The sequence below is a fragment of the Papaver somniferum genome, chromosome 11 (assembly GCF_003573695.1).
Source record: "Papaver somniferum cultivar HN1 chromosome 11, ASM357369v1, whole genome shotgun sequence".
In the NCBI taxonomy this organism is placed as follows: Eukaryota; Viridiplantae; Streptophyta; class Magnoliopsida; order Ranunculales; family Papaveraceae; genus Papaver; species Papaver somniferum.
In genome coordinates this window covers 21,059,444-21,081,201 of record NC_039368.1, presented here as the reverse complement: position 1 = coordinate 21,081,201, position 21,758 = coordinate 21,059,444, and the positions used below count along the sequence as shown (strand labels likewise).

Genomic DNA, 21,758 nt, shown 5'->3' with positions numbered 1-21,758 from the left:
TCCTAAAAGTAACCTTGTTGGCTTGTTGTGACTCTCTAGGACACCACATAGTTGGAAAAAATTATCCAATTCTCTTGCAGGCCGGTAACATTTCACCTGAGTACCTGACGAATTATGAGCAAAATGCAAAAGAATGTCTGCGACACTAGGATGTGAGTGTACAAATATCACTAGCAAGGAATTCAAGGGTAAGTATATTCCTGCAAACGAGGGGATTAGATCATGCACTTTGGGCCATGGTTACTGGAAGAATCTAATAAAAGCTTTTAATCCATTTATTTACATTTATATTAACACACACCCGAGAAGCAAAGAAAATTCATACTCAGCCAAATCAGAAGGCTTTTCCACATCAAGAAGATGCGAACTAACTTCAAATGTTCCCCTTTATGGGCCATTGAGGAATACCCAACGACAAAGAACTTCAATGACTTCAAGAATCACATCCAAAGCAGAGAAGCTGGATTACCTTAACACCATTAACATTACAGGAATTCAAGATCCCTTCAGAACTGAGAAATAAGATAAACAAACTACAAATTTGAGGGAGACGCACTAGTAATACACTAAATAAGTCAAACAACAATGAAAATTTACAAAACCCAACATCATTTAGATTATTGGAAAGTTTGAATGCAAAAACACACTCAATCTAAAGGAAAAAACAATGATAATTCTTCAATTTCAGTTCCTAAGACTAAAAAAAAACTTTGTAAACACAAATCCTATATACAGCAACCTTGCTTCAAAAAAAAAAAAAGCAACCTTGCAACTGTTCTTATCATCCTCAAGACGCTTCTATACGACATCCCAAAAAACAGAACACTGAGATTGCTCTCATTCAAACAAATAATCAATGTGAAATGATCCAAAACCTGTTGAAACATCATATGTTAGCGATTGCACTGTCTACAAACTCTGAGCAAAAGATCTAAAAGAGATTTGATACAAAGATAACGTAATAAATTGAATAATAACCTGACAAGTTACTGAGGTTGACTTATAAGTTAACTTCTCTCTTCCGGTGATCAGGGTACCTGCTTCAAGCTTCTTTTTTGTAATGAACTGGCAAATATCAGCAAAACCTTTAAATTTAAAAGATTTTTCTACAGGAATGAAGGTTTTCAGAGACTGGAAGTTCTCCACTTGAGCGTGCAGCTGATAATCCATGTATGTGCAGTACATATTATCATCATCTTGAATCCCAAGGGTTGCTGGGGCGCCCTTTACCACCTTGAGATGTTTTGTTTGCAAATTGTAGAACACAAGACAGTCCCCGTCAAACCAATACAATAGCACCTGATCGGAAAAAGTCAATAGGCGTGTAGGAAGGGTGATGGCAGTAGAAGTAGTAATAGCGTCAGTGCAACAACGGAAGGTATCCGGCAGCAAACCTTCCCGATCCTTAATTTGAATATCGAATGTCTCCCCCTTGATCCATTCTTCCTTGTCTTTTAACATATACGTATGAACTTTACAACAACAACAAGAAGAATTCCGAATCGTTGGGATAGTACAGACCAATTCGTTCACCCCTGGTCGGATTAATTACTACTACTACTACACTTACAGCTTCTTCATTCCCTAGTTTAAAACATGCTAAACCATTACAATAACCTACTAGTTCAGTTGTGCCAGTCCCACCTTGCTCTGCATAAGTTCTAAACCTGAAAACATCGTTATCCTTCTTTTCTGTTTCCAGACAGAGAATGTAAGCCAACTTCTCGTTGTCACTAGCATCTACCGGTTTAAGGAGACTAAAGAAGAGATTTAATTTATTTTGATTATGAATGTAATGAGAGGTAGCAAATCTTGTATCATTATAAATTGAATTGTACGATAACTTACTCACGCAGCTGCATAGTGCTAGAGTCCGACCTGATGATCTCATCAGAATATTTTCGACTATAAGTTCCTCAGGAAGACATGGAAGAGACTGATCAAAATTGTTCTGCACTCGGCCACCATGGGTGATTGCTTTGCTCTTCTTTCTCAAAGACATCATAACTCATGATAAATTAAGAACCCTAGAAGGCTGTAGTATCGAGAGATTGATAAATAGCCGGATCCCTGACAACCAAGCAGGGGGGAAAACTCCAATTAGAAAGGAAAGAAACTGAGAAGTTGGAAATCCCTAGGTTTCTTAAAAGAAATTGGGCAAGTAGAATACCCGTAGGCACCCTCTTCCCGCTTTTCCCTTGTGCGACTAGTGATGTCAACCGGCTGGGAGTTGGGTAGCACACCATTCGCGTACCCAGAGAGTAAGATTAAGGGGAGCTAAAACAAAATTTCATAAATATGTTGGACTTAGTGGACTAAACACTAAGCATAAGGTGGGCTAAATGTAGAATATAGTATGAATTTTAGGGGCTTCTATATGATTATTAGGATTTTAAGGGGTTAGAGTCAGCGTTTGTTAACTCTTGGCATGGTCCTTGGCGGACACGGTATGAAATTAGTAATATTTCCCAGGAAATTGTATATATATTGTGAAGGTAATTTCTCAACGATGCTAATGAGTTGCTGGTAAATAAAAAATCGTGTAAGAATAAACATATATACAAAAATTGTCCCTAATGAAATAATATTATACAAAAATTCGGGTATGTCTAATAGACATTTATCTAAAATGGTGCGTGATATATGGATGCGATGTCATCGATGTGTCTGACGCAGAGACGTGCGCGTCCAAGTGTGGGACGCAAATTTAACACAGATAACTGACAATTTTAAACGCCTGCATGCTACATCCACGACGTGTACATGGTAAAAAAATATTAAAAAGTAAATTTAACGTTGGATATGGATATAGCAAGTCCCTGCTCATAGCAGGTAAAATCCACGGAGTATATCTGACAAGGAATATGATATTAGGCTAGTTCTCAAAGCTATCATTACGATGAAACTAATTCTCAGAGTGAGCCCCATGTACGATGCAAGTTCCCAAACCTAGCCTCGTCGTTAGGCCAATTCTCATAACTAGTCTGTATCAATTACTAAATTTGGCAATTGATATGTGAGAATGCTAAATTTGGCATTTATCTATTGGATATATGTTATAACTTACCTTTATTAAGGACCACTATGAGCAAAATTATAGCATATATGTTATATTTTGGCAACATTGTAGATGATTTAAAGAGTTCATTTTTGGCGAATTTGATAGGTTATTTCAGTTTGACAATCCTAACCCTTGACAAGTTATTTCAGTTTGACCAACCCTAACCAGGCTCGTTTCTGTCGACAGGTCCACTTGCTTAACCCTAATATAAGTTACCCTTGGCGAGTTGGCGGATCAACCCTATGTTTAATAAGTGGCTGGAAATTTGCTTAAAAATAACTTACTTTTTTCGTAAAAGTCAAATTATTGTTGGTAAGACAACACCCTAACCATCACACTAAGTTATGATTGTTGGTTACTTCTACTCATTGTTAAATCAAAACTGAAAACTTTTGATGCTTTTGTTCAGAAAATTCGTAAAATAGTCTTGAATAAGTCAATCCCGTTCAGATTACCAACATTTCAGATGGTTGTTTTATTTTACCAAAAGGGTTATACTTTATGTGCAAGTCTACTAGTTTGACAACCCTTAGTTTTAAAGAAGCAAATAAGATGAATAAAAGTTTGTTTTGGGACGAACTACTCGGATAGAGTTTTATGGGTTTCTCTTTTAGAAAAAATAGAAATATTTAGATTTTGGGTCCCAACTTTCTGGTCAGTGTTGTGTTCGGGTCCAAAAAAAAAGCTTAATTAGAGTTTGGGCTCCAATACCATAGTTCACCATCTTGACAATTTGAAAACTAGTTAGATAATGAAATAACCAACTAAAACTAAGTTTTTAATTTTATTTACTCACTTTACTATGATAATATCAACTCATAATTTTTTTGTTGCATACGTGTTGGGTTGAGAACCATCCATTATTTGATGGACGAGAACTCAAGCTAACCAAACAATCTACTTCTCGCCGATCTATTTCTAAGCTCCAACTAATTTAGCATAATTTTTTCTCTATAATGGCTGCCTCTATGAAATAGTTCCACGTTATGTATTTCCTTACATAATACCTTAAGAAAATTCTTCACTTTTTAGAGTGTATACAATACCGGATCCTCATTAATAGTACATCAAAGAAAAACCTTTTACTCTGATTATGTCTGGTTAAATAAAACCTTTATATAATAAACAAAAAAACAAACAAATTGTTAAAAACTTTATATATTATTCTAATAAGTAAACAATGCAAGAAAATAATAGAAATTAAAACAATTTGTTTATTGGTCTGATTTAATAGACTTGAATTTCTCGAGAGAATATGAATGAGGGTCTATATATCGCTGGTAGGAAACAAAGATGATGCCCTAGGTTTTGATTTGTCTGATTTTGCCATGTTATGATTGATTGATTTCAAATAATTAGAAATCAAAAGAAAAAAAAAAGAAAATTGTATTACATCTGTGAAAACCAGAGATCTCGTCTAACGGCCACCTTATTGAAATATCATTTGGACCGTTATATCTCATTTATTCTTACTCGATAATTTTATTAGATGGACATGTGAATCATGTGATAACGGAATTTAAATTAATATTATTATGGTAACGGTCAACTATGACGGTATTAAAATTAATACTATTACTAGTGCTATAATCTTTTAAAATAAATTTAATACTTATTTACAAACCTCTTTAGCAATTCAGAGGAATTAATTTGGAGTTTTGGAAACCAATTAGCGTTGAGCAGAATCTTGAGAATCCATAGCAATAAGAAATAACTCTAAGGACTTCTTTTGGCAATCCCTTAAAGATAAAGAAAAAAAAACTCATCTTTGTTTCTTCATGGATTTCTATCTCAAACAATGCAGGATACACCTGTTAGAGCATTGCTCGGTCGAATTTACAAGTGTTGCTATCTCAAGCTTGTTGTCAAATTTAGTCGTCAAAACTATATCTTGATTTCTAGTCTACAATTAGTTAAGTATCGGTCAAGGATAAAGGTAGTTGAGAATGAACCAGTCATCATTTGCGCTCTACCATTTGAAGGCGAAGATCAATCGAAACTTTTGGAGAACTTCATCAACAAAAGGTAAGTGAAGACTGAACCACCTATTTCTCAAGTTATATTCACTTTTCTATCCTTGAAACGTTTGTCGCATAACTAATTAGACTAGCATGAATAAACAAGAATTTCGAGTCAAGTTAATCTTGATAATTAGTTCTCGAAATATAATGACTAAGCTTAATGAACATTTGTTCATACTTGATGAATTTAGTCAATGGACAATTTATTGTTCGGAACCAAAATCATGATTCAAATTTTATCATTCGAAAATAGCCTGTAACAGTGGTATGTGTCATTGATGTTATTCGGGAATGTTTCGAATTGATTTAGAGAAAAATATAGAACTACTATATTCAGATTACAAGACATTGTTATCAGTCTTACAAACTGAGATAATTGTTATATTCTGAAGTCGTATCACATGTATTCGAACACGTAGCTGAGTAGCTATATATCGACTTATAGATTTGAGTGATACGTATATTTATATGCACATCATTGGAAATATGGTTGATTCGTGATCTGGATCGCTGGTTTGCGAACCAATACAGTTTTTTGTTCCTGAACTCATTTAGTACCCAAACCGGTGCGCAAATTTGAAAAGTTTTGTGGACTCCGGAACCGGTGAGAGTCTTAAGGTTTCCAAACCCGTACGCAAACTGAAAAAGTTATGTCAACTCCAGAACTCAGTTTTGCTCCCGAGCTTGCAAACCGGTACACATATGATGACTCAACCAATTCACGAACGGCTTATGTATTTGTACTTTGTGCATTTAGCAACTATGTCGATCATGATTAAGTGCGATTACATTATTTATATGAGATAATTTTCATTTGATTAATTATCTAAAAAACTAGACCTATTTGATCATATGATTGTAACTCAAGATTAATGTTTGTGTTCATGAAAATGAGTGTTAAACTTTTAAGTTCACACTGGCTAGTTTCGACTAACTATGTTGAACATAGTCTTTGTACACGGTTCGGTTACGGTTTCACTTAACCAAAGTATATATCTTGTTTATGTATATTAGATTCAAAGTTTCATCCAACCGGTGAATATTGTTTGTCGTTCCAAAGCTATCTTATCTTAAACCTAAAGCGACCCAGGATTTGAATGTCTATAAAAGGGGAACTCTTAAAAACTGGGATCTTTGAATCCTGAAACTAATTTTTGGTGTGTCCTAGTTGTATCTAGAGTCGTCCTCTCCAGAAACCCTTTTAGGGTTTAGTCGTTTAGCGACTATAAAGACTTCATTGTGATTCGTGAAGTCAGGTCCAGTTATCTTTTATCTTGATAACTTGGGTATCCTGATCTTGATTGATTGTAGAGCTTTCTCTATCGATCGAGATAGATAGAAATCACAAAGTTCTTTTCGTCTCAACTTTGTGATTCCACAGGTTTTATACTCGTGACGTGAATAACAACCTAGGATGCACTTCGGGTTGCATAAGTATGGATTTTGAGGATAGATAGACTTTTGTCAAATTGTTATCGATTTCCATCACCTTGATCCTACGTTTGATTTTGATGATACGTTTCTATCGTAATCAGGAAATCAATTATATAGGCTTAATCTAAAGAGCCGACAGAGAAGGAGAATAAAATTTGAAAGGGACTGAGGAATATTTAGAATTTGAAAGGGAGTGGGAAATATTTAGGTTTGATTTAGTTTTTATTATTTTAAATGGTAGTTTTGTATTTCCATCCCAAAATTCACCCCTTAGCAGAAACTATTGGATGGGGATACTAATTTATATCCCCATTTGTGCACTCATTATAAAAGCAGAATATTGGATTTCCCTAGTCCCACTAAATAGGAAAAATTCTAATTTTAGAACACCTTTTGACATATGAGGAAGGATGATGGTTGTCGTAAGTGAAATCAAATTAAGTCACTTATTTCTACACAATTAAATGGTAATGTGATGGAATCAATTATCGTTCGCACGAAGAGCAGTGTGTTTTAGTTGTCAAAGTGTCACAAGGGGGGTTTAGATTTTGAACAAAGTAAATAAAAGCAAAAATAAGAGAGAGATATGAACAAGGAATCCTTCTTCGTTAATAAATATTCATTGAAGTAGTATATTCATCTATTCATCATTAGTCATGGATTATCACCAACCGTAGAATAACATGTACGCTTAACTATTCCCAAAATTCCTTAAATCACTGGATAACAGCTACGCTTAGTCACCAGATTCTATCCGTCTGAACCACCTAGAGGTACGCTTATAAGATGTAATTCAGTCGAATGCGTTAGGGTTTGTGAATTTAGGTTTGATCCTAGTAGTTAGATTCAGTATGCTCGGTCTACTTGTTAGGGTTGTGTTTACACGCGATTGCTTTACAGAATCCCTCTGCAAGGTTTCACATTTCTCTACTTGTGTAAGGAATTATTCAACAAAATACGGGTATCCTAACCCTTACTAGCAATAGATTAAATCAATAAATATATCAGTTAGCCACCTAAACAATCCATCAATCAATCATAAATATTTTTAAATAGTAAAAACAAACGATAATCATATGAAGAAATCAAAGTAGATTATTATATTAAATCAAATTAAGTTTACAACTTAGAATTCATCTTCAATCAAGTATGGTTTTAGCTACTCATGGTTGTAGTAGCATCCATATTAGACATATATATAAGAAAAGTTTAGAGATGTCGTTACGATTGAAGAACCGCTCTGAAACCCTAGATTCCGCTCCGTGTGTAGTTTTTCCTCTCCAAGACTTACAATTTCGTGATCCCTTGATATCCCTTTACATTACCTAATACCTCCTTTTATAGGTTTACATTGCTTGTCCTTCAAGTATCTAAGTTGGTTAAGGAACCTGACTCTAAGTTACGAAAGAAAGACCCTAAATTTTTTTTGGTGAATTTCAACCTTCATGGTTTGCGAACCATACTTTAAATAAAATCCAGAGACTTTAGTTTGCGAACCCAGTTTGAGAACGAAATTTCCAGTTACGCCCGTTTGCGAACTGGTTTGTTTTCGGTATTCGATAAACCCGTTTTGCCCATAACTTCTTCGTCCGAATTCGGAATGACCTCATTCTTTTTGCATTACTTTTTTGATTAAGTTCTTTTCAATATGGTGATGAGAAATCTGGAGTTTGAATGATTTAATCTCGGTCTTTGGCATGTCTCTTGATTTTGAGCATCTTCGCTCTGTTTCGTCGCACTTCTTCTTGGGAACTTGGATACTTGGAGTACTTCTTTTATTAGATATTTTTAGAATACTTTAGTTCCTTTTGAGATGATTAACCTAATAGAAACAAATAAAAGAAAACAAGAGTAATAATACAAAAATCTGCAAGAATAATAACTCAAACGAGTATGAAATGAAAAATAAAATCATATGAATTATGCACTTATCAAATTCCCCACACTTAGATTTTTTTTAATCCTCGATCAAACTAAATAAAACTAATCCAAGATACACAACTCCATTTTGTTGAGAATACGGTTACACTAATTGAATGCAACATGCCTTTAAACCCCTGGGTGTCCCTAGTTGATAAGTTATAGTCTCGTGAGGGTTTACAAAAGGTATAACCACAAAACCTACTCCAATTTCTCGCCTTGGAAGAACTACTAAGTATAGACACAAAGCAGAAATCTAATTAAATAATCAACCTGCGTAAGTTCTTTAGCTGCAAACATCCCACATATATTCCAATCATCACACATAATTGCTTATGTGTGACATTCAACCTAATTGCATAACTCTATTAAGATAGTCATTGTACTTGTTGCAATATTTCTCAACATTTTTACCGCAACACTCATGTACTGAAATCACATGGATAGATAAGAGAATGGAAATAGAAAGTGATGTGTGCAAATGTTGACTAAGGTGAATGATGTTACCCACAATACGCGTATGAATGTCGTCAAAGAGTTTATATTTATATAGCGCAATAGTTGAGATAAGCACCCATTTAACTCGACAACATGATTAAATACTCTAAGCGCATGTTTCTTTTCAACAAATATGTGATATTTCCCACGGATCCTGCGTTCCAAGCTTGTTTAGGCGACAGAGACAGGGAAACACACACATATTGCTATCCAAGTGTCCAGAACCTCATCAAGTCTTTTAGACTTTCTATATAATGATAATACATTTCACTCATTTCATCGACTACATGATTAATTCCCATGGGTCCTGCATTCCACGATCAGGCGACGGAGACAGGGAGAATCTTCTCTTTGTATTGTTAATAATGTTTGTATATGAAGAGATTTTTGATTTTTGCTTTTTGGCTCACTCTTATGAGTGTAGAAGACAATTATCTATGGGGCTTTTATATACTCAACTAATGATTATATCCATGCTACAACATCATGGAAGTACTAGGATCCCACCAAATCACTTAGAGAAACATATAACTGCAAAAAAAAAGTGATTCAGGAATCATAGATTACGAAAACTAATTTTTCCAATGACTACCATGCTATTGTTAGCATCTAAATTTCGCATTTAATTATGAATGTATATATAATTAAGGATTGTAGAACGATAAATTGGGAATCAAGCTATAGCCGTAACAACTGTTTCAACCTAAAAAGGTTTAATGTCATCCTAAATATCTCAAAATTAACTCCAAAAGATGAAATCTAAAGTACGCAAGAAATCAAAGAGTATTTTTATTTTATTTTATTTTATTGTGTATATGCATATGATATGATACTAAGTGCTCCCCCACACTTAAATTTTACATTGTCCTTAATGTAATTGACTCATCCACAGTAGAATTAAGATGGGAAATTCAAATATGATATGTAAAAATAACAAAAATTAAAAGATAAGAGATAGAATTACAAAACCATTGGGTTGCCTCTCATATAGCGCTTAGTTTAATGTCCTCACCCCGACTTGGAACTCCAATTATGCTACTCCTCCAGAAGGAGTGAATCCTAAAGTCTCGTCACTTCTACATTCTCTTTAGGAAAATTTTCGTAATATGGCTTCAATCTATGTCCGTTGACTTTAAAAGTTGTCCCGTAGTTCACCCCAACGAGACCTTAGTTTACCAGGAAATAATTTAAGACGAGAATTAAATAAAAGAACTTTTTGACCCATGACAAAACTCTTCTGAGAAATCATCTTGTTGTGGAAAAGTTTCGTCTTTTTCTTGTATATATGAGACCTCTCGTAAGCATCATTACGTATCTCCTCTAGCTCGTTAAGTTGTAACTTCATTTGTTTCCCCGCATTGTCATAATCCATGTTGCACATCCTTATCGCCCAACAAGCCTTGTGTTCAAGATGACAAGCTTTTTCATAATCCAACTGATATGGAGACATACCAATCGGTGTCTTGTACGCCGTTCTATATGCCCAAAGCACATCATTAAGCCTAAAACTCCAATCTTTCCGTGTAGCGTTAGCAGTTTTCTCAATAATGGATTTAATCTCTCGATTTGAGATCTCAGCTTTCCCACTAGTTTGTGGGTGGTATGGGATACAACCTTGTGACTTATGTTGTACTTCTTGAGTAAAGCATGGAAATATTTCTGAAAATGTGAGCCTCCATTACTGATAACCACTCTTGGTGTACCATATCTAGAAAAAATGTATTCCTTCACAAACTCACAAACAACTTGAGAATCATTAGTATGGGTGGCTTTAGCTTCGACCCATTTCGAAACATAATCCATAACAAGTAGTATATAATATTTTCCATTAGAAATGACAAAAGGACCCTTGGAATCAATTCCTTACACATGAAATACTTCTACGGTAAGAATTGGTGCAAGCGGCTTTTGATTTCGAACACCTAGATTGTCCGTTCTTTGACATATATCACAAGATTTGCAAAAAATGTATGCATCCTCAAATAGGGTACGCCAATAAAATCTACTTTCAAGTACTTTGAATGCGGTAGTTTAGAAACAAAGTGACCACCACATGCATAAGTGTGACAAAAAGTAAGAATGAGTTGAAATTCAGAAATAGGTGCGCACCTGCAAATGATTTGATCGTCACCGTATTTCCACAAGTATGGCTCATCCCACACATACTGCTTGGCTATTTTCTTAAGATTAAGCTTTTGAAAATTAGACATTATACTAGGTACTTGTTCCGTAACCAAGTAATTCACTGTATCCACATACCAAGGTGTTGAATCTTCAATCGAGAAAAGTTGTTCGTCTGGAAAAAGATCTTGTAAAGGAAGTTCTTCTTCGGAAACAACAAATCTACTAAGGTGATCCGCAACAATATTTTCAACACCTTTTTTTATCTCTGATTTCAATATTGAATTCTTGTAGCAAAATAATCCAGCGTATGAGTATTGGCTTAGCCTCTTTCTTTGTCAATAGGTATCATAGTGTTGCATGATCAGAATATACAATCACATTGGTACCCACCAAATAAGCTCTAAATTTTTCCAATGCAAAAAATATAGCCATTAACTCTTTCTCAGTGGTCGAATAGTTGACTTGCTCCTCATTAAGGGTCCTTGATGCATAATAAATCACATGTGACCTCTTGTCTATTTTCTGACCCAAAACAGCTCCGACTGCATAATCACTTGCATCACCCATTAACTCGAATGGCAAACTCTATTCAAGTGACTTAATAATTGGTGCATTAGTCAACAATTCTTTCAATTTTTCAAAGGTATCCTTACACTTATGATCGAAATTAAAAGCTACCTCTTTTTGCAACAATTTTCACATCGACATTGAGATTTTGGAGAAATCTTCGATAAACCTCCTATAAAAACCTGCATGATGAGAAACGATCGAATCTCCCTCACCGAATTGGGGTATTGTAAGTTCCTAATCAAGTCTATCTTTACATTGTCTACCTCGAGCCCTTGAGAGGACACGATGTGGACAAGCAAAATTCCATGGTTCACCATAAAGTGACATTTTTCCCAGTTTAAAACAAGATTAGTGTCTATGTATCTTTTAAGCACAAGTTCAAGACTATTTAAACAAATATAAAATGAATCACCATAAACACTAAAGTCATCCATAAATACCTCAATGATGTTTTCCATATAATCAGAAAATATACTAACCATACATCTCTGAAAAGTGGCAAGCGCATTCCAAAAACCAAACATCATCCTTCTATATGCAAATGTACTAAAAAGATAAATCAAAGTAGTCTTCTCTTGACCCTCTGGTGCAATAACAATTTGATTGTATCCCGAATAACCGTCCAAAAAGCAATAATGTGAATGTCCCGCTAATCTCTCTAACATTTTATCAATGAAAGGCAAAGGAAAGTGATCCTTTCGGGTTGTTGTATTAAGCTTTCTGTAGTCTATGCATACTCTCCATCATGTTTGAAATCTTATAGGAACAAGTTCGTCATCTTGATTTCTAACAACAGTGACACCAGTGACCACTTGTACCGGGCTAACCCATTTGCTGTCAGAAATTGGGTAAATCGCCCCCACACTTAGCAATTTGAGGTTCTCTTTCTTCATGACCTCCATCAATCCTACGCTGAGCATCACATATCGTATTAATATCATTTTCCATTAGGATTCTATGCACATGGATGGACTAATGTCTTTAATATCAGCAATTGTCCAACCAATATCTATTTTATACTCTTTCGGGTACTTAAGTAGACGTTCTTCTTGTATTGGGGTGAGGTTCTTTGCAATAATCACCGGAAGTTATTCTTTATCACCCAAGTAAGCATATTTTAAGTTATCGGGAATAGTCTTTAATTCTAGCTTAGGTGCCTGCACAATAGAAGGTAAAGGAGCCTCATTAGTTACGGGTAAAGAAATATAAGAGATATTACCCGTTCAAGATTTTTGTAATACCGTTTAAGCACCACATGTCTCAACAAACTCCTTGAGAATATCAAATTCCAAGTTAGGCATGCCATGGACATCCAAATCAATTTTTTAGCACAAATTCAAGTGCGGATTCGTTGTTCAAATCGAACATTTGCTGTGCTAATGAACCAATAATATCAACAGAAAATACAGAATGGATAACGCTATCGGCGGGAAAATTTCAGTTTCACCTGCGAGTTTTCTGTGTTGATTTTTGGCAGAGTTTTGCTCGGATTTGATCATTGGTTTGGATTGGGACAGGTTCTTTGCACCATAACAGGATGGTTAGGTGTATTAGATTCGAAATAAAAGGAAGATAGCACGTAATTTCATTAAACATAGCAAGAGAAAGTTACTTTATTCAACATCGATTATTGGACGAGATTTTCTTGGATTCTTTCTATGATTTGGATTGGTATGAGTCCAAATCTTTTCACACTCCTCTAACGAGTGTGTTCACATATTCTTATGATTGTTTGATTATTTAATTGATGGCTCCATTACCCTCCATGTACAGAATCACAACCCTCGTTACATAACTTCCTAAATTTAATCAAGGGTGGAGATTAAAATGTGAAATATACACTCGTTAAGGAGTGTGCACGAATTCGCACTCGATTGGTATTGAGTGATTATGATTAAAAAGGGAAGGTAGTTGATTCGGTGTCGTAAATAATGAAGAATTCCATTGATTCTCGAAAGCTAGGAAAGTGAGAATATCACGGTACCTGGTTTATTGTTGGTAACTACGTGAGACGGAGAGGAGAATAGATTCTGTTAGATTTTTTTCTATATCTTGGGAGAGTTTTGGTTGAGTCAGATAAGTTGTGTAGAAGATAAAAAATGAGAGGAAAAATACCGAGACTTACGGGAAAGGAATAAATATTCTTGTGATATGTTTACATCTTATATATATATACAAAAGGGGTTGTACGAGTCTAAAAAAAGGGGTCGGGAGTTTGGGGTAGTTTTGGAGCATTAACGATCGCTGCAAAGCGATTCTGTAGTAGCAGTAGGAAGAAGGAGAAGGAGAAGTTGCAGACGGCATAAAAGGACTATCGTTCTCAAGAACAAAGAAGTTATTTTTCAACAGCACAACATAAGTATCGTTGTTCATCATTACTTGCTAAAGGCCTTACTATCGTCCAACTCTCTGAAAAGACTTTCTGCAACTATTTTTTGTAACAGTAACGTCTGTAGCACTATAACAACGTTACAATTCCTGGTTATATAATTTCTTCAAGTGAAAAATACTATAACCCCCCTACTATATGGGTTCAATATATAGAAGCCCCACAAAATGGATCCTTCACTATCAACTCCATACTTTCATTTTTTGATATTTCTAGGCCCACAACTTTTATTTTTGGGGCCAGGTTTTGAATTCTTCCGGATTGCTGACGTCAGCAACTTTTTTAATAAATTTAAAAATACCAAAACTAACCTCCACTATTTATAGTCATTTTATACAGTATCAGAAACAAAAAATTAAATCATTTTTTTTAGCTCTCTCTTCTCTCTGCTCTCGTATATTTTTTCTTCAGAAACAGAATTGGAATTTTTTCTTGAAGAACAAGAGTTTGTTAGTTTGCTGTGTTGAAGACGAGATGAAGAACAACAATTCGTTAATTTTTTTCTCAATTGGTTGATGTTATTCACTGGTTTTCAGATCCGACGAGAGTGAGTAGCTGGATTGAAGAACAACAAATAGGTTTGTATCAATTTATCTTTTCTGTTTGTATCAAATACGTTTGATTCACTAGTTTTTCTAACCGATTTTTTGATTTCGATCTTCTACTGATTTCCATTTTTTGTTTGTTTGGATTTTTTTGAGTCTGAGAAGAGGAAGAAGACAGGTTGGAATAGAGAAATCAATATAGGTGTGTTTTCGTTCTAGTTTTGAATTCTATTGATTTCAATTTTTATGATTTGGATCTTTCTTATTTCGTTTTTTTTTTTTTTTTTTTTTGATACTGAGAAGAGGAAGAGAACAACAGTGTTTCAGAAGAAGGAAAACAACAAATCTAGGTACGATTTTTATTTTGGTTTGATTTCATAACTTTTTTCTTTATTTTTTTTTGATTATTTGTTGTTATTGCATGTCCGATCTGAGAATTTGTTGTGGATTTGTTGTTTTATTTTTTGTTGATACTGAGAGGAGTATGAAGAAACAATTTTGTTTCAGAATAACTACTTCAGATTGATTTAGACATGCTGTTTTTTTGTTACAGTATGTGTAACTTGAGGTTACACATATATATCATTTTGTATTTTAAGCATGTGTAAAGAGGATGAAGATACAATTTTGTTTCATAAGAGCAACAATTTTGTTTCAGAAGGAAAACAATTTTGTTTCAGAAGGAAAACAGTTGATGTAGAGATGCTGTTTTTTGTTACAGTATGTGTAACTTGAGGTTACACATATATATCCTGTTGTATTTTTAGCATGTGTAAAGAGGATGAATATACAATTTTGTTTCATAAGAACAACAATTTTGTTTCAGAAGAAAAACAATTTTGTTTCAGAAGGAAAACAATTGATGTAGAGATGTTGTTTTTTGTTACAGTATGTGTAACTTGAGGTTACACGTATATATCCTGTTGTATTTTTAGCATGTGTAACTTGAATTTACATATATATATATCCTACTTCATGTGTATTTGTAAACAGTTCTAGCATTTGTATCTTTTAATACATATATGTTACTCATATTTCTCTTGTTTTCCTTTTGTTGAGTATGTTGATTGCTCATTTTATGTTTAGCTTGCCGCATAGGAATTGCGTTCGTTTTTTTTTTTGATATTTTTATTGTATGTTTGTATTTTTCAGGTTGTCATGGCTTCTGTGAGTTGCATTGAACATGGAACATGGAAACTTCCAATAGTGGTTTGTTTGGGTTTGGAACATGGAAACTTCCAATAAATCTGTCAGGATTTAAATATGCAGCTGATCTTCATTTTTGTTATACAGACATCACAAGTCTTTTTGGCTCATTTTTTTTGTATTAATTTGTTATTGCTTTAATATCAAGAAGGAGTAATTAGATTTGTGACCCAAATTCAAATTTTTATTCATACAATTTGTACTTGAGAATATTTTGATTGTTGTTGTTCTGAAAGAGATAAAAATGAGAGTTGGAATGAATAAGAAAAAAACAGACTCAAAATGGAACAAGCTATATTGTGACTTACACATGGTAAGTGGATATGTAGACGAAAGTTACACATGCTAATTGGATGTTAGACGAAAGTTATACATGCTAATTGGAAAAAAAAATATAGTAAATGCAAGTTACACATGCTAATTTGATGTGTGAACGAAAGTCTCACATGCTAATTGAAAGAAAAAACAAACTCAGAACTAGAATATACTATATTTATGTGTAACTGCGAGTTACACATGCTAATAAGATGTGTAGATTCAAGTTACACATGCTTACTGGGTGTGTAGATACAAGTTGCACATGCTAATTGGATGTGTATAAGAAAGTTACACATGTGTACATCAACACATAAAACAGTAAAAAAATTGTAGTTACAGACAAAGACAACCAATATCTAGAAAAAAAATTCATTTGATTGAACAAGATCATTAATAATTAATACAAATTTAAGCATAATATTCGATGTAGACAAGATAATCACTCAATGTAGACGAAAAAGAAAAAAAGAAAAACACAAAACATTACTCTTAAATCAAATTTTATAGGCGGATCACTCAATGTTGATCTTCATTCTTCGCTTTCAACAATTGATTTCACTCAAATCTCACTTTCACTAGATCTTCTACCACCACTACCACCGGCACCATCAATACTCCTGTAACCACCATCACCACTGTAAGAAGAGTTCCATAACCAGAAATACAAGATAATTAATATAAAACTTATCATATAACAATCACCAGCATAACCACTACATCAATATCATGTCAGCTACATACTTTTAGTGCCATCCAAGATCATATATACCTACTCTCAATATCATGCATATGTAATCTGAATAATTTAAGTACAAACACAGTTTTATGAGTATAACCTACATATCAAGGCATTTCAATACAACTTTGTAAGAGAAACTCATATTCATCTGATTGTATGAATATGTAACTTCGAGTTACACATGCTAATTGAATGTGTAAACGGAAGTTACACATGCTAATTGGATGTGTAGAGGAAAGTTACACAAGCTAATTGGATGTGTAGACGTCAGTTACACATGTTACAAGCATAGCATGGATCAAATTTATTTCATGACATCATCACAAGCAAAACTCAGAAGCAAAAATCACAAAAGAACACTAACATTATATCATCACAAACTATTGAAAGATTAATACCTGTTAATGTAGGATCTTCTTCAAGTTTTCTCTTTCTTCCTTTCATCATCGTAGATAAATAATGGTTCGAAACTGAATCCGCAATTGCTCTTCTTCTCCGATCTAGTTTGAAACTGAATCTGCGGTTTCTCTTTCTTCTCCGATCTATAAAAATAATATTATCAGTAAGAAATTTGATCAACATGAATTAAATAGTAACAATAGGAATCAAAATCGAATTACTCATCAACAACAGGATTCAGGAATCAAAATCGAATTAATCAGTAAGAACAGGTTTCAGAATCGAATTAATCAGTAACAACAACAATCAAGCAAGACAAAAAATTTTGAATCAACACGAATTAATCAGTAACAACAGGAATCAAAATCGAGGAAGGAGAAGTTAAGATTAAATAGGAAGAAGAAGTAAAGATTAAACAGGAAGAAGAAGAAGATTGATCGAAAACCTACTATTATTTTCTTCTTCTGATGTTTGTTTTGAGTATGATAGATCGATTCTTTGATGATTCTGAGTGTGAATTTTGTTTTCGGTTCGATCTGGAAAAAAAAATTCTCTACAATTCTCGATCGGAAGGTTTTTCGGGTGAGTTCTGGTTTCTCTCTCTTCAAATGACAATAAACGTGTCTGTTTGAGAGATACTTATATAGTGAAGGCCAATCTAGTCATTTCAATCTCTATTAAAATTTATTTTTAATTAGGGGCCTGGTTTTAAAACTCTTTTAACTAGGGGCCTCATATTATGGGTTATCCATGGGTGGGGCCTAGGCCTAATTTTCCCTTTCTTCAATAAAAACACCTTTTGAGCTATGAATTATTATTTTGAGCGTGTTTTCATCATGAAGAACTAAACTCCAACACTAGGATGACGGAGGAAGCCCTTTTTCATCAATGTGGTAATTCTATTAATTCTTTATATGACTTTTTGCATTAGAATTGAATTGATTTATGATTTCTAATGAATGGTTGAGGTTTCAATTGATGGGTCATGCTTAGTTTAAGTGTTTTGATGTCTCATGCTTTAGATTTACAATCATTACTTTCAGAATCTATCTTGGCAAAGAATTGGAGTCAATGAATCTTTATCATATGAGATATAATTGTGTAGAATTTATTTTTGAACCACATGTTTATGGAAATTGGTGGAATCCTGAGTCTCAATACCTCTCGATATCGTGACAATCTTGTATATATTTTTTCCTTTTTTTTAGTATTTTCGTCTAAATTATAATCTTCACAAGTCCGAGTGAACGACAACTTTATTTACCACTTCTACAATCACATCACATAGCTTCAAAGACATTGAAGCGTATAACCTCCTTTTCAAACTCCATAGTGAGCGTCTCAGTATCACAATCAATTTTCGTCTTAGCAGTTTTCATAAATGGTCTCCCAACAAGTAATGAAGTAGACGAATAATTGTCTCCATTCTGCATATCCACAACAAAGAAATCAAACGGAAAGATCAATTCATTCACCAACACGTCTTCCACGGGTCCCTTAGGATATATGTTACACTTATTAGCTAATTGAATGGTAATCCATGTCTCCTCTAAAGGTCCTAGATTCAAAAAAAATCATAAACATCGGATGACATCACACTTATGGAAGCTCCCAAATCAAGCAAAGAACGCTCAAACCGTCTGTTACCAATAGTAATTGATATTGTAAAACCACCAGGATCTTTGTACTTTGTACGCATCTTCTTTAGCAACATCTTCCATCTAGTGATCTCGTTATCTATCAATCTCTCATTCCTTGTACACAAATCCTTCAGAACCTTGGAATACGTGGGTACTGTTCTGATGGACTCAATAAATGGAATATTGATATGCACCTTACTGAAAATATCCATAATATCCTTATCTAGATCTTGCTTCTTTGACTTGGAAAAAAGACTAGGAAAAGGAGGTGGTGTGGTAAAAGTAGGAACCGTGTCCTTAGGTTGGCCGATTGAAGTTGGATTTTCCTTTGGAACGATTTTCACATCTACTTCCTTTTCTGAGTCGCGACTAACCTTTTCTTGTTGTTTTGGATCTTCTGTTTGCTTTACACTCCTCAAAAGCACTGCATTAACATTCTCTCTTGGATTCACAAAATTTTGTGATAGCAACTTTGTCGAAGTTTGTGCTTTCAGTCAATTCATATATGTAGCCAATGGTCCCATCTGAAGTTGCAAGTCCTTTATAGCCATATCTTGTTTCTACAGAATTGCGTATTGTCGTTGAGCATTTGCATCTTGCTTTTGCATCAAAGATTTCATAATCTCCTCTAGATTGGAACTTTGAGTCTGTTGTTGAGGCTAAGGGGGAGGTTGTGGTCAAAACTGTGATTGTTGAAAACCAGTCTGTCTCCCACAAGGACTAGTAGCAGCAGCTTGCTGATTCGCATAACTGAAATTTGGATGATCTTTCCAACCTAGATTATAAGTATTAGACTAGGTAGGGATTATGGCCTCTGATTAGGGAACACAATACTCAGCTGTTCAGACTCTTTTTCATAAGTAGGAATAATCACCACTGCCATTCGTTGTACTACCTTCTCTATGTTGTTCATTTGTTGCTCTGATTGTGCAGACTCTCCCATCTCGCTAACTCTTATAACACTAGAGTTGGTTCTAGTGTAGAATTGTTGAGCATTGGCAGCCATGTTCTCAATCAAACTGATTGCCTGCGAGATGGTTTTCTCAGTAAGGGTACCTCTTGCGACTGCATCAATCAAGTTCCTCTGTTCTGGAAGTAATCCTTCATAGAAGTATTGAATGATGAGTGTTGAGGATATATAATGGTGTGGGCAAATTTCCACCAAACTCTTATATCTCTCCTAGTATTTATATAGAAACTCCCCAGACATCTGTAGAATGCCACTAATCTCCTTACGAACAGATGCCGCCTTGGAAACAGGAAAACACTTCTCCAGAAATAGCTTCTTTATCTCAGTCCATGTTGTAATACTCCCTGGGGGAAGATAATACAACCATTCTTTATGTTAAGTCTGTCAATGAGAACGAAAAGGCTTGTATCATATCCATATCTTTGTCTATGGTGGCATGCCTCAGACTTGTCATCGTGTTATGGAACTACTGAAGGTGTCGGTTTGTATTTTCACCTGGATGTCCCTTGAACTTTGGCAAGTGGTGAATTAGATTCTACTTCAGCTTCAATGTCTTGGTAATTGTGATGCATAGTGGTTGTGAATCTAAACATGGGGATGTCAACTCTCCTAACTTCTTCTCCTAAGGTGGAGGTGGTGGATTTTCTCCGTCTAACATATCTTCTGAAGATTCTTGTTGTGTTTGCTGACGTGCTTGTAGTACCATTCCCTTACAAGTTTGAATACTGCACCTCGGATTATCCTAATCTTTCGGTGCAAGAGATTAAGTACCTGAAACCAAAATCTAGAAAACGAAAATTAAGAACTAAAAACAAAATATCAAAAAAAAAAAAAAAACGAAGTTGTTATGGGTTCAATGCGAAAGTTGTTATGGGTTAAATTATAAGAAATTTTTTAAGCTAAAACTCAATCTTTGTGAACAATGCGGATATCATTTGAAAATGAGCAGTTTGGATAGAATCGAGCTTTCGGTTGATCCGGGCACTTGGGATCCTATGAGTTAATACATGGTTTCTATGGACCCTGGTGAATTTTATTTAGAAGAGGAACCTTATCAAGATCGTATCGATTCTTATCAAAGAAAAACATGGTTAACTGAGGCTACTCAAACAGGCATAGGTCAACTAAATGGTATTCCCATAGATATTGGGGTTATGGATTTTCAGTTCATGGGGGGCAGTATGGGATCCGTAGTAGGCGAGAAAATTACATGTTTGATCGAGCATGCGACTCGTAAAGCTCTACGTCTTATTATGGTTTGTGCTTCGGGAGGAGCGCGCATGCAAGAAGGAAGTTTGAGCTTGATGCAAATGGATAAAATATCTTCCGCTTCATATAATTATCAATCAAATAAAAAGTTATTTTATGTATCAATCCTTACATCTCCTACAACCAGTGGGGTGACTGCAAGTTTTGGTATGTTGGGAGATATCATTATTGCTGAGCCTAATGCCTACATTGCATTTGCGGGTAATAGCGTAATTGAACAAATAATGAATAAGACGGTACTTGATGGTTCCCAGGCGGCTAAGTATTTATTCCACAAGGGATTATTGGCCTCAGTCGTACCACGTAATCCTTTAAAAAGTGATCTGGGTGAGTTATTTCAGATTCACGGTTTCTTTCCCTTAAATCAAAATTCAATCAAGTAGAGCATGCAATTTAGTTATTTTATTTGCGGCAAAGAGGTTTTTTAGTTATTGGTAAAGAAAAAAGCAGAGTTCATTTTCATTACGGGCATAAGGTCTATTTATATTGTAAGAAGAATCAGAAGTTTCGGATATTTACTTTTTATTTTTTCCTCCGGATATGTATTTTAGACCTATAATTGGTGATATACTCCTGATTACTAATCAGGAAGTTTCGATCAACATGATAAAAGAATACATTATTTGAAAAAACGGGGGTCTAACAACACCACCCA

At 34.6% G+C, this 21,758-nt stretch overlaps 1 protein-coding gene across 1 annotated transcript; it reads right to left on the bottom strand.

Moving 5' to 3' along the window:
- Positions 1-433: 433 nt before the first annotated feature.
- LOC113324211 lies at positions 434-2,167 on the bottom strand. The gene is made up of 3 exons (XM_026572531.1): positions 979-2,167; positions 766-875; positions 434-512 (listed from the first exon to the last, which is right to left on the bottom strand). The coding sequence occupies exons 1-3, from the start codon at positions 1,459-1,461 to the stop codon at positions 434-436; spliced, it is 672 nt and encodes a 223-aa protein (XP_026428316.1). The 5' UTR covers positions 1,462-2,167.
- Between the last annotated feature and the right edge of the window lie 19,591 nt (positions 2,168-21,758).

Coding starts and splice junctions, on each gene's coding strand:
- LOC113324211 (XM_026572531.1), bottom strand. CDS start 1,461: ATGTTAAAAGACAAGGAAGAATGGATCAAGGGGGAGACATTCGATATT. Junction 876..978: donor CAACCTCAGTAACTTGTCAG/GTTATTATTCAA, acceptor ATGTTTCAACAG/GTTTTGGATCATTTCACATT. Junction 513..765: donor ATGATAAGAACAGTTGCAAG/GTTGCTTTTTTT, acceptor CTTATTTCTCAG/TTCTGAAGGGATCTTGAATT.